This window comes from Euleptes europaea, chromosome 5 (assembly GCF_029931775.1).
Source record: "Euleptes europaea isolate rEulEur1 chromosome 5, rEulEur1.hap1, whole genome shotgun sequence".
Lineage (NCBI taxonomy): Eukaryota > Metazoa > Chordata > Lepidosauria > Squamata > Sphaerodactylidae > Euleptes > Euleptes europaea.
In genome coordinates this window covers 98,516,590-98,530,552 of record NC_079316.1, presented here as the reverse complement: position 1 = coordinate 98,530,552, position 13,963 = coordinate 98,516,590, and the positions used below count along the sequence as shown (strand labels likewise).

At 44.2% G+C, this 13,963-nt stretch overlaps 1 protein-coding gene across 1 annotated transcript in view; it reads left to right on the top strand.

Moving 5' to 3' along the window:
* Positions 1-762: 762 nt before the first annotated feature.
* PHYHIPL (phytanoyl-CoA 2-hydroxylase interacting protein like) overlaps positions 763-13,963 on the top strand; it is an 82,213-nt gene continuing 69,012 nt past the window's right edge. Inside the window, exon 1 of the mRNA XM_056849674.1 lies at positions 763-868. Within this exon, the coding sequence (XP_056705652.1) occupies positions 763-868 (106 nt within the window). The remainder of the gene's footprint in view (positions 869-13,963) is intronic.

The following is a 13,963-nucleotide window of genomic DNA, read 5'->3' as shown; positions in this document are numbered from 1 at the left end:
AAGGCAGGGGTGGGGAACATCAGGCCCAGGGGCCGTTTAAGGCCCACGGAATCATTTGGTCTGGCCCTTCGTGGGTCCCGGCAGATCTCTGGCTCAGAAGGAGCCAAGACTGGCGATCCGCCCCCTCCCACGGAGTGCGCCACCGGCCGGACGCCCGCCTGCTCGCCCGTGCTGGGACTGGCCATCTGGGGCGACTGCCTGCTTGGGGCTTGGGCGGCTAATTTTTAAGCTGATGCTTTTGTATGGCCCGCGAATGAGGTTATAAATATCACAAATGAACCCTTCCCATTCATAGACCTTTATTGGCATAAAATGTTATAAACATCCCAATGGCCCTTGGCGGGAAAAAGGTTCCCCACCCCTGTCCTAAGGGATAAAAGGAAAAGGAAAGGGCTGGGCAGGGGCGGCAAGCGGCCCCTTTAAAGGGCCAGCTCCCCCCGCCCCCCTATTGCGGGCACAGGAGGCCTCTCCCCCCTCCCCTCCCCTCCCCTCCCCTGGCCTTCCAATCCGCGCCCGCCGCCTGCCAGCCAGTCCCGGGCAGGGAAGGGAGCGCGCGCGCCTCTCCCTCTCCGCCGCAGCCTGCAGTTTTGCAGCCAGCCTGGGGAGACGGCGAGGAGCAGCCCCAGACGGGAGCCGCCGCCGCCCCTCCCTCCCTGCCTCCCTCCCTGCCTCCCTGCCTCCGTCTCTCGCCTTGCCTCCCTGCCAAGGAAGCCGTCCCGGAGCCGCGGGGAGGGCGAGCGCGGAGGCAGACGCACCCGCACGATGGAGGTGCCCCGCCTGGACCCCCGCCTGGGCAGCCCGGCCAGCCCTTGCGAGGATGTCATCAAGAACCTCAGCTTGGAGGCCATTCAGCTCTGCGATAGGGACGGTGAGTGGGGGAGCGGGGGTGGGGTGGGGGGCGTTGAGCTCAGCGTCGCCCCTTTGCAGCCTCCCCACCTCTCTCGACTCTCCCCCCCCCCACGGATGCTCGTACACAATCCCCCCCCCCGCGCGTAGGGCTCTTTGTTGCCCCTCCTGGCATCCCCCCTGCGCGGTGCCCTCCCTCTCCCCACCCCAGTCTCGCCTTTTCTCCCTGTTTCGGAACAAAAGAACAAAAAGGGGGGAGGCACCGGGTCACACCTTACGGAGCCTCCCCCCCTGCCGTTTGCGCGGCTGTGCCTGCTGAGATGACTGGCCAGGAGGGGCTCGCCGGCTCCCCTCCCCCCCCTCCCCCAAAACCGCGAGGGGTCGCCGATCTGCACAATGCCCAGGCGAGCCCCAGGCTGGCGGCGATCGCTTCCAGCCGAGCCCTGATCTCGAACCCCTTTTTCAGACTCTGGAATTATGTGCTGGGGGTGGGGGAGAGAGAGAAAATAATTGCTGGGAAGAGAAATAGAGAGACAGAAAAATGTTTCTTTGGGAGATCTTTCTTTCTCCCGTCTCTTTGGGCTAATTCCCCCACACACACACACACACACACACGCAAATACTTGTTGCCTATTCATAGTATATATATTTTTTCATAAGGAATCAAGGGCAACTAAAGTTACCCACCCGTCTCTCAAAGTGGGGGTGGTGGTCAATGCAAGTGGGTGGGTGGGGGATCCTGGCTGGGGGCGCAGAGGAGAAGGGGAGGCAATAAGGCGGGGTGTTGGGAGCGGTGGCGCGTTTCAGCACCATGGATAGCGACAGCCTCTTCCATGCTGGCGTTGGAAAAAAGGTCGCGCGGGATGTGCGGGAAAATTCGCCTGGTGGAGTCTGATCCAATGCAAGTCCGTAGGTCTGATGCCATACAGTTTGTGTGCAAATATTAAATCCTTTGTTCTAGACGGGCGCACACAGTTACAAACATTGATGCCCCGGGGAAATGGGAGAGGATGTATAGAGCAGGAATTGCTTCTTTCCAGCAAGGAGATGGTGGTACAGGGTTGGTTTGTTTGTTTTGTTTTCGGGGTTTTTTTTGCTTGATGACATTGATGGCGCTAAGTGGAGGAGCTAAAACTGCCTAATAAATGAAGTTTGGTTTTGGAGTGGAAAAGGGTTGTCTGAGCTGCAGGAAGCCAGCTGGTTTTTAAGGCTGCGATGAGGATCTTGGGAGCATCAATATACATACTGGTTTACCAGCTCGGAAGATGGGCAATTATGTGTGACTTTAATATTAACTCCATACAATCATGCCTGGCTTCAGAGAGGAAGCACCAGGAGACCTCATGTTCAGAAAGTCATACCTTAAAGAATGAACTTATAAAACACAATTTGATCGTGTGTTTCTGCAATTAGCAGACGTCGTTTTTGCAGCTCAAACAATGTAACAGTGTATTTCGATTAGCTGAAAGGGTGAAAATCAAAGTGAATATGTTTGGTTTTGTTGATTCTATAACAGGGTGTTTGGACCTTTTTGAATGCCTGTGGTCTTAACATTATGCTTCTTCCTTATGTTCATATTGCGGTGACTGTTTGACCACTCCCCACTGACAAGTTGCTCTCAAGCAATCCCATTAGTTCCAGTGGGTGGGAATATTTAGAGTAATGTCAGAAGTACAGACCAAATAGCTGCAACAAAATTGATACCCCAGCGTGACAGAAATTCTTTTCATAATGAGCTTGTAAAACATGAGGGGTTTTCACTTCCTAATTCCAAAGCATTTGTCAATTATTAATTTTATTTTAACATTATTCAGGATTCTGATTTTTTTTTAAGCTTCTCACTCTGGAGTTCAGAACCCCCAATCCCCATGAGAACATTGGAGAATATGTACATTCCCAGGAATTCTTTAGTCTATACATACAACATTAAAACCTTGGCATTGGGGAAGATGAATTGCTTATGGAGAGTTGTGGTAGTGAAGGAATAAGACTTGAATTTTCAGACAGTAGCCCATTCCCCTTCCAGATGTGATCACATTGCGCTGCTTCCCTCAGCTCTGAAACAATGCACTGCTATGTACAGTTGCTTTTACATACACAACAATTATTTGTGGATTCAATGTGGAAGGCACGTTATGTAACTTTCTCTCTCTCTCTTTGCCTGTCTCAAGCAATGTGTAATGAAGCTTGCTGTGTTCATTGTAGTGGGCTGTTAATTAATTCAGCATAGTATAATTAATTGCTCTGTACAAATGAAGCTACGATCTCATGCAGCCCAATAGGATTCTGGAGTGGTCCCCCCCACTTAAAAATAACTTGCTCAAACTGCTATCAGGGTGGGGTTGGGGTGACAACTTTCTCTCTTGTAGATTTCGAATGGTTGAATGTTTTAAATTTTTGTGGAGCTCCTGGAAGGCAAGGCTCATTAACTCCAATGTTTTTGGGGTGGGGAATTTGCAGAGGCTTTCTTTCACATATGAGCAATAGGCATTTAAGGAAATAAAATGTGTGTATGTGCAGTGCACTGAAAATACTAGGGGTGTGGATAACTAGGTGTGGAATAGCACATGAAACATTATTTCCAACAGGTGGTACCTCAGAATGTCAACATGGAAAGGGAGAAGGAGGAAGAAATACACTCCACTCCAGCATATAGAATTAGTAGCTTCTAAAATGTAAACTCCATATAAACCAGAAGGCCTTTCTTTTAAACCATTGTGAGGTACAATCTGTCAAACAGTGCTGCAGTACAATATTCATTTTGGTGGTATGGGTGAGGGGCTTCTGGGAAAACTTCAAAATGAATTGCCAGGCAGCCATTCTAAGGAAGCCTGGAGTCTGATCAGCATAACCTTTGCTCCTTTGAAGCTGTGGGACATTTATCTCTCAAACACCCCCCCCCCCCACACACACACACACACCCCGCAAAGGACCAATAATTGCATTTTATCACTACAGTCTTTTGCTCAGTTAAGTGAGTGTGAGCCACAATGAAACCAATTGAGTACAATATTTCAGCCTATAATAATGATGTCTTGCTTAGGAAACCTCACATATCAAGGAAGTATGTGTTATTTGGAATCCACAAAAGTTTTTTTTTAAAAAAAAACCATGCCTAACGAAGCTCTTTTGGGTGTGAAAGCTGGACAATGAAGAACGCTGATAGGAAGAAAGTATGGTAGATTCCTCTTAAATGTGGTGTTGGAGGAGTGTGTTACAGATACCATGGACTGCCCCAAAAACAAACCAGTGGGTTATAGATCAAATCAAGCCTGAACTGACCCTAGAAGCTAAAATGACTAAACTGCGGCTATCGTACTTTGGTCGCATTATGGGAAGACAAGAGTATTAAATATTTACTTGAGGATAAAGATGCCAACATTTCCTACACAGTGGCAAAGTTTTGTTACATTGCCACTAGAGTGCGAAGAGCTTGGGTTAGCACATCAGAATTGTAATCCTGTCTCTGTATTGATCAATTTTAACAACGTTTATCTGCTGGTCAAATGACTGTAAATAAATAAACTGAACGGGAAGACAAGAGTCACTGGAAAAGACAACCATGCTAGGAAAAGTTGAAGGCAGCAGGAAAAGAGATGGATTGAAAACCCAACAAGAGATGGATTGACTCTATAAAGGAAGCCACAGCCCTTAGTTTGCAAGACCTGAGCAAGGCTGTTAAAGATAGGACATTTTGGAGGGCGTTGATTCATAGGGTCGCCATGAGTCTGAGGCAACTTGATGGCACTTAACACAAACACAACGAATCTCTTGTCAGACAACTTCTAACAATGTTGGTTGATAATAATGAACATAAAAATCTGTAGAATGGGTGATATACATACAAATGCTTTCTCCTTTTAGTGATAAGGGCCACACAGAAAGATATGTGTTAAAATCAATATTTTATGTGTTAAAATCAATATTTCATACATATAAACCTACTAAATATACTGTTATTCTCCAAGTGATAACCCTATAGATATACTCCGCTTAAATACTTTTAGCAATTATTCTGGAATCTGATTTGAAAGTTTAATATTTGAACATTTCAGAATTTGAAAAACGGTTTGCATTGTATTCTGTTCTTAGCAAATTTGAAGGCCAAAGCCTGAGGAGGGGCTGAAACAGATCATATCAATATTGAGGGATCATGAGAAACTGTGTGCATGAGGACAACTTGGAAATCCTACTCCTGAAAAATTCTCTCTCCTTCAGGATTCTCTCCGCAGCTTGAATAGGCCTGTTCTCCTCTCCCCTTTTATTCCTTTAATTGACTCTCAGCTGTTCTCAACATTCTGTCCCTTCTCTCAATATTCTGCCCCTTCTGGAGCATTTTCAGTCCTCATCAGGTTCGTTAGTGATTTTTTTTTGTTTTAGTTCCTTTACACAGTTATATTTTTCTATGTATCTGGCAAGTCTTCTAAGTAGGTGAAGATCTCTGCCTTCTGTGGTTTTGTGGTTTTCATTATCCTCATAGGAAATGGTCAGTTTACTATAAAATATAGTGATATACTATACTGGGGGGGGATTCAACAGTGGAATCGGCTCCCTAGGGAGGTGGTGAGCTCCACCTCTCTGACAGTCTTCAAGCCGCAGCTGGACAAACACTTGTCAGGGATGCTCTAGGCTGATACTGCACTGAGCAGGGGGTTGGACTAGATGGCCTGTATTGGCCCCTTCCAACTCTGTGATTCTATGGTTCTATATGTAATTGTGTGTGTGTGTGTGTGTGTTTCTTACCACCTTACTTTTCTCAACCCTATAAATTCTCTGAATGCGCTGGGGAAATCTAGAATATTAATATACACTAAACAAAATTAAATAGAACAGTTTATTCAAGCAGATAAACACAATATTATTCATTTATTGAAAGATTCATATTCTACTTTCCCTAGTTTTCAACAAATATTTATCAAACCAGATAAGCATAAAATATTGATTTTTGAGGTGACGTGCTGGACAACAAACACATTTACAGTGCAGAATGGAAAATAAGAAGTATTTTTTAAAGTTTTTAAACCATGTTTGTAAAATAATGCTTTACAACAATGCCCAGCGGCATGGGCTTAAATGGACTTCCCTGGTCAAGTTAACCCTAAAATGTAGAATTGCGACCAAAAAGCCCTGCTGGGTGATGCGATCAAATATGCTTGAAGGGTACCTGAAGCAGAACCTCTCCAGCAATATAAAGGGCCACAGGGAATGCAGTAACGTTACAAGTTTAATCCAGTGCTGTCTTGTAGGTTTGGAAGTTATCTGTGCCCATGGAGTTCCCCTGCCCACAAGGAGTTCCCCAGTACACCCAAGAACTGTGTAAGTCACGTAAGAAAATGTGGTGTCCTGCTGGATTTAACCAGTGGCCCACCTATTCCAGCATCCTGTTTCACACCATGGCCAACCAGTTGCCCTGGAGGGCCGTAATACAGGGCATCAAAGGCCAAGCTCCTTCCATTGGTGTTGCCTCTTAACACTGATATTGAGACATTTACTGCCTTTGGACAGGGAGGTCCCCTTTGGTCATTATGACTAATAGTAACTGATGGACCCATCCTCCATGAATCCCTCTAATACCGTTTTAAAGCCACCGGTGCGAATGGTCCTCACTATGTCCCCTGGCAGTGAATTCCAGAATGCAATTACTTATTGAGCAAAGATGTACTTCTTTTTGTTCACCCTCATGCACACCAAATTCTGGTATTATGGGAGTAGGAGAAAATATCCTCTAGAATGGGATGTATGGACCCAGTTGGTTTATGGCTGCTCCCCAAATTCTTAGCAGTTTAGGTGCCATGGTTAACGCTGTTATTGTTTTTCAGGGTATTCCAATGACAATTATCCATTCAATTTCAGAGTCCCTTGGTTTCTTTGGGTTGTCTTGCTGTCTCTTGAAATATTGTTGATTTACTGAGTCATGTTGATGCGCATGGTGCTATGATTCAAACATTCCCATCTAAGGGCCTTTTCAGTTTTATCAAGTTGGACAATCTGATATACTAATTTCTGGCTGGTCAAATAGACCGTATCAATAAACTTGACATCCAAGTGCCTGTCAGTGCCATCTTAAGCAGAGTTACACCATTCTAAGCCGATTGACTTTACATCCGTAATCTTCTGGATTAACTTTATATTCTTGCATTCTATAATTGTTCAATTGAATGGCATTATAAACTTAATAAGGTGTGGATTGTAAAACAAATTTTGTATGGAAAAGGATGTTGAAATGTTTAATAGGCTGTAGCATAAATTGTAAGTCTCAAAAGGAAACAGAATATCCAGATTGTAGGGCAACTCAGCAATGTCCTAAAGGCATCGATCTGTTCAGTCTTCTGTTCCCTATTTCCTTCAGTCATAAATATCACTAGCATCATCTTTTCTCTTAAATTCCTATGAAAGATCCATTCTCCAGTGTGATCAAAGGGAGAGTCAGTTAGCTCTGTATGTTTTTCTTGCCAGCTATTTGTGAATGTCTAAGAAGCCATCATGGTTTGTATTGCTCTCTATATAAAGGTTTTCTGCCAAGTTCTCCACCACCCCACCACCCCGGAGTGCACTGGCTATTTGCACAGGATGGAACCAATGTGGGATTGTGAAGCTTCACATTTTTGGTGCAGGCAAATCTGTCTAGAAGATGGCGTAAAAGGCCTCTATTAGGGAAGCCAGTTGAATCTCATGATTATTTGACACTCACACCCATTTAGCTATAACTTTGAGTTTTCCAGTTTTGCTCCCTCCCATACCAAAATGGCTCATACATTTCACTAAAACCAGCTCTGTGAATGGCATAGAGTGAATATCTTTTGTGGGGACTGGGGAAACCTGTCGTTCTAAACTTTTGTCTCCTTGGTCCTTCCTTTCCATGTTCATAGTGTAATGTGTTCTTTTTGAGTATGCTAACTGTTTCCTCTTGTCCTTTGCTCACATGCTTCAAGTCTTTCTGATTGTCTCCCTTCCTAATGGCCATATATAGCTCTTCAAGTCTCTTCTCTCACAACAGTTGTTATCCTCCCACCGGTAATTTCTGTTGCTTCTTGCTGAGTAGCACTTTTGGGTGTGTGTGGGGGGGAAGCCTTGTAATGGGTGAAGCATTCCTTTTCAAAGTGTTTCTTTTAAAATGGACACATGGAAAGAGAGTCTCTTTGCTTCTTCGGAAGCAATACATTAACCACTAAATCACAGGGCTACATTGAGATGGCTGTTCTCTTTGATACCCAATTTATATAGGTTTTTAAAAATTGGTTTAATGGTTTAGTGATACTGATGGTTTTTGGCCTCTTGATGGTCTTGTCATTGTATTTTATTAGGTTCTTTTTTCATTGTATTTCCTGGGTGTCACAAGCTGCTTCAGAAGCTGTAGTTGGCCAGGAAGCTGGATAAAAAAGTAATAACATTATATCTTAGCTCTAAAATCAATCCAACTGCCATAAAGTATTCTTCATTAGCTGCTTGCATGCTGTATTCCAATGCACTCATTCATTTCAATTGGATTCCTCTGTGTAAGGGAAACAAGCCATAAAAAAAATATTATTCTGTGCTTTCCTTGTGAAACTGCAGTGAAATCTTTTCGATTCCATCACCAAATATCAGCTGTCCATTTCCTGGTACGCTATTTTCTGCGTTCTTCCTTTCCATTATGTGGATTTTGCAAGTTTATTTCCCAGAATTGAATTGATCAGCATTCAGAATCTGTGCAAGATGTATAATCATTTGCAAGTAATTACTCCTCCTCTTTTAATATCACTGGCAAATTTCACTATTGTGTTCTGTCTCATCTGGATCATTAATCAAGCCTTTCATTATACATAGAACAAAGCCCTGCATCTGTGATACCTTGCAGAACATCTGACCCTGCTCGAATCCCTGCCGTTGTCTCCTGTCGCCACTTGATCATTTCTCAGGCCATGCCAGTGATATTATCAGGCACTGTTCTGCGAACGAGAGGATAACCAGCCACATTAAGGAAAGGGCCTTTTTCTAGATCTTTGGTTTCTACCAAATGTCAGGAGCACATCAAAATCAACTGGTTCAAAATGTACCTTTATTTCTATGAGAGATCAACATTTCTTGCATTTTTTATTTTTAAATACTTTAACATAGGCCTAATTCACTGCCTATGACCTGAAGCAGGGTCATTCATTAGGAGCTTTGTAAACCTTTCCCCCCCCCTCTGTCTTTCATAAACTACTAAAAGTGGTGGTGAGAAGTGGGCACATTTATGGTGAGGAGCTGGGGTCCAGTGGTAGAGCATCTGCTTTGCACGCAGAAGGACCCAAGTTCCATCCCTGGCTTCTCCAGCGAAAAGGATCAGGTGATGTGAAAGGTCTCTGCCTGAGATCTGGGAGATTTGCTGCCAGTTAGAGTGGACAATACTGACCTAGAAGGATGCATTGTCTGACTCAGTAAAAGCATTCATATGGCAGGCCACTGTAAATGGTGGATGGATCAGCTTGGTGGATCATACTTTGTGCAGATCTGGCCTGCCTGAAAAAATGCATTCTAATTTATTTTAATCATGTAGACTAGTAAGTAGTCTTGAAGTTAACCAGATTGTACCCATACTTCTAAAACCCAGAACTTGGTCTCTACCAATTGTGCAGTAAAGGAACATCAATATATAGTCTATGGATTGGATCCATAGCTTTGCCAGTGGAGTGAAACAGATGGACCAGCGACGTGTCATCCAAAGCACAGCTTCTTCCTTCTAAGTCCACTGAAGTCAATGGTCTTAGAAAAGGTAACCCTACTTAGGATGGCACTGTTGGTCCCCTTCCCCTCGGTGGGCCTGCTTCTTTCCTCTGCTACATACCCAGGAATTTCAGACCCTCTTTGGCTTGTCCTATACCTAGAACATGGTATTGTTACCTCAGGGTTCCATTGTTCCTTCTTGAGGTAATGGTCACAAGAAGGCGCTTATTAAGAGAGCCTCAGGAGTGGGACAAAGATTAAGTTAGATGGGTGGGATTGGTGTAAATTGTCCTCTCCTTGTCCACCAGCAAGACTGCCGTTCCACCGACAGAACAGAATGTTTGGATCCATCCCTGTGCGGTTTATCCTGTAGGAGCACATGAAGATGCCTCATACTGAGTCAGACCCTTGGTCTGCCAAGGTCAGTATTGTCTCCACTGACCTGCAGGGGCTCTCCAGTGTCCCAGGCAGAAGCACCCTCACATCACCTCCTACCTGATCTTTTTCTGTTGTTTTTAGCTGGAAATGGCATGGATTGAATGTGGGACCTTCTGCATGCAAAACAGATGCTCTAACACTTAGCAACAGCCCCTTGCCAACTTGTGGAGTCATTGCTGCTAACATAAGTCAATTTCTTTTAAAAAAATACTCCATAGGATTAGGTCAAGGATCATAGGATTTCAGTAGGTATTAGCCCTGAAAGCTAAGAATGGAGCCACCATGTTCAGATGCTTCCAGGACTACCAGGACACGTGGGAGTGTGGCCACCTCCAGTGTGACGGTTTTGTGACACCGGGGCTGATTAGCATTGGAACAAGAATGTTGTACTAGGTGGGCTGTTGGTATGAGCTAGCATGGCAGTTCTTATGTTTTGTTACTAACACCTCTGCAAACTTTCAAATGGCCCAATCAAAGCTATCGTTTGGATTTTCCTATACAGTGCCAACCTGGCAGAAGATCCTGAGATCATAGGAGCCAGTGTGGCGTAGTGGTTAAGAGTGGTGGCTTGGAGCGGTGGAGTCTGATCTGGAGAACCTGGTTTGATTCCCCACTCCTCCACATGAGCAGTGGAGGCTAATCTGCTGAACTTGATTTGTTTCCCCACTCCTACACACAAAGCCAGCTGAGTGACCTTGGGCTAGTCACTTCTCTCTTAGAACTCTCTCAGTCCCACCTACCTCACAGGGTGTCTGTTGTGGGGAGGGGGAGGGAAGGCAATTGTAAGCTGGTTTGATACTCCCTTAAGTGGTAGAGAAAGTCGGCATATAAAAACCAACTCTTCTTCTTCCTCATTTGGCTGCATTTGTATGCACTGGCCCCTGACACTGCTTCCAAAGAAATTCAGCTCATGTATTTATTCCACCATCTTTCACAACTGTTCCCTCTTCAGCCTTTTGGTTGCCTAAATCTTTTGGCTCTGGAGTGAGCAACTTATGACTGCCAAGCAACTTCTATGTGCAAAGAGGTGCAGTGACATCCTGTGGAGGACTAAACAGCCATCGGTTTGAAGCTCTGAACTCTTTCCATAGGTTTGTTGCTGTCTGCTTCTCCAAAACCTCTCTCCCCCCCACCCCCCGACTGTGGTCTCTGGCTGTCTTGGTTAATAGCCTTGGCTTCCTATGTCCTTTCTGTTCTCTCAGATAATCTTGCAGCTGCTGAGTTTTCGTCTCCCTCATTAATTCTCCTTTGCTTGTTCATATACAGAGTGATCTTTCTCCTCCTTTACTTGTTGTTCATGGTTTCCCTGCCATCCTCCTTGTCTTTCAAACCCACCACAATTCAGATAAATCATGGCACATAATCTGTCCTGGACATCTTTTGGTAGATCAGCTCAGGGCAGAAGGACCTGGGCCCCTATTTAAGAATTAGCGGCAAGGATCATACACACAGCTGGTTTTTGTGCAGCAGTTCCCATGGCCAGTTGTCTAGTGCTTTTTGTGGGAGAGAGAAGAGTTGATCTAGAGACTTCCCAACTCGTAGACGAAATTCATGCGGGATTCTTTTCAGCTCTCTCCCACTGTTAGAGTGTGCATGTGAAAAACAGGCAGTTTTCAATGTGCTTATGTCAGGGTTTCTGAATCAATCAAAGGTCGTACAGGAAGGTTGATTTACAGTCGCATTTACATAGATTACTGCACTTTACAGTGCATGTAGGATTTCAGTTGGGCTACTTCGCTCCATCAATTTGCAATACATAATCTTCTGGGAACTATGTCATATGTAAAGTTGCATTTCATTTTCTCCAGATAACATCCTGTAATGATTATCCTGAACTCTGTGTTTGTGATGGTTTCTTAAGGCAGAAACTGCCCTCACTCCTTCATATTTAGGAAATTATGTTGGTTAATGTCCCACTGGCCTGGATAGCCCCAGGTGAACCTGATCTCATCAGATCTCAAAAGCTAAGCAGGGTCGATCATAGAATCATAGAGTTGGAAGGGACCACCAGGGTCATCTAGTCCAACCCCCTGCACATGCAGGAAATTAACAACTACCTCCCCCCACATCCCCAGTGACCCCAACCCTCCCCCTGCCATGCAGGATCCCACAATCAAAGCACTCCCGACAGATGGCCATCTAGCCTCTGCTTAAAGACCTCCAAAGACGGGAACTCCACCACCCTCCGAGGCAGCACATTCCACCATCGAACAGCCCTCAGCATCACAAAGTTCTTCCTAATGTTTAGGTGGAATCGCTTTTCTATTAGTTTAAATCCATTACTCCATGTCCTAGTCTCTGGAGCAACAGAGAACAAGCTTGTTCCCTCATCAATATGACATCCCTTCAGATATTTAAATGATCCTGGTTAGTACTTGGATAGTTAGTTAGTACCAAGGAAGTCCAGAGTTGCTACACAGAGGCAGACAATGGCAAATTACCTCTGAACGTGTCATGCCTTGAAAACTCTATGGGGGTCACCATAAATTGGCTGTAACTTGACGGCTCTTTCTACCAACAATGTCCCACTGTTACTATGTGAAAAGTTTCCATTTGTAGCTTGTAACTGAGAAAAAGAGAGAGTCTTGAGACCATACACACATCCACATACACACAAACTTTGATGCTATGGATTTTGTCACATTCTTTGTCTGACCTTGAAATTATTTTTTCCGACGTGTTACAGTACCTTGTGGTGCTGGTAGTGGAATCAATTTCCAGTGCAGTGTTTGTAGTCGAATCAGTAATCAATTTTTGTTTTATTGTTATCACAAAGTGTTCTTTTCTCTGTTCACGCTCGAATGCAGGCGCTATTTTTGCATAGATGGGTTTGAAAACCATAATTGGACTTTAAAAAAAAATCTGCTGAAGGCGTCGGTGAACCTTGGCAATCTTACCCAAGATTAGGAAGGGAAATGTATTTTGCTAGAATAACTTAAAATGAGTTGTTTTTATTTAACCACATTTCTGACATTTGTTCGTACCAAGTGTGTGACTTAATCTGAATGCTCTCTTCTAATTTTTGCTATCGGTCTCTGTTTTTTCTAGATCCTGTTAAAGGGCTGTCATTCCATCAGGGGGCGAGTCAGGATCATAGCCAGATATGCAGCCAAACAGAAAAATGGGGGCAGGCAGGACAGAGGCAAACAAACCACTCAGGGTTCAGAGTAGGTATGAGTTCAATAAGGGTAAGAAGCCCCCCACCTCACAAAAAAAGCAAATGAGAGAGGCCGTGGCTCAGTGGCTCACCCAAGTTTAATCCTCAACACCTCTGGTTAAAAAAAGGGTCTGGTAGTAGGTGATGTGAAAGACTCTCCTCAGTTGGAAACTAGTTGACATCCAGTTGGCCATCATTCATATATCTTCTGTGTGAATGAGAGGGCTCAGCTTTCCTGCCGTCTTTCTTCAGTGAACCCAGTTCAGAAATGCTTACCTGAAATTACCTTTATGGTCTCTGGTTCCTTGATGCTCTTCAAGGTCCACTAGCTCTTGGAAGGTTTCCCACCTCTCAGTCTCTGCTCCACGCAAGCATCACAGTAAGTGGTAGAACCCTATGGTGATTAAAATGGGCTGGACCACTTTAGACTACAGACAGGGGAGATACTGTTTTTTAACGTTGAAATCATATTGATTGTTTCTTGGTGTTGTTATTATGTATACCATGGATATTATTTATAGAGTGGATCGAGGAAGGTTTATCCTGTGAGGCGAAATGGGAAAGCTATCTAGAATGCCCGTCTCATACCCTTAGTAGCCTCGGTGGCTTCGCGGCTTTATACTCATCAGCCTTTATGGTGTTATTTGAGACATTGATACACCAGTATACATACATACATACAGAAGAAGAAGAATTCATATCACACACATTGGGACTGTTTTATGGACAATTTGGAAATCATCTTGTATACACTGTACTTACCTGCAGTTCCTATTGTGGATAATTGTTATATAAATTTCTGAAAATATTGATAAATAATAATTGCTTAGATTTTTT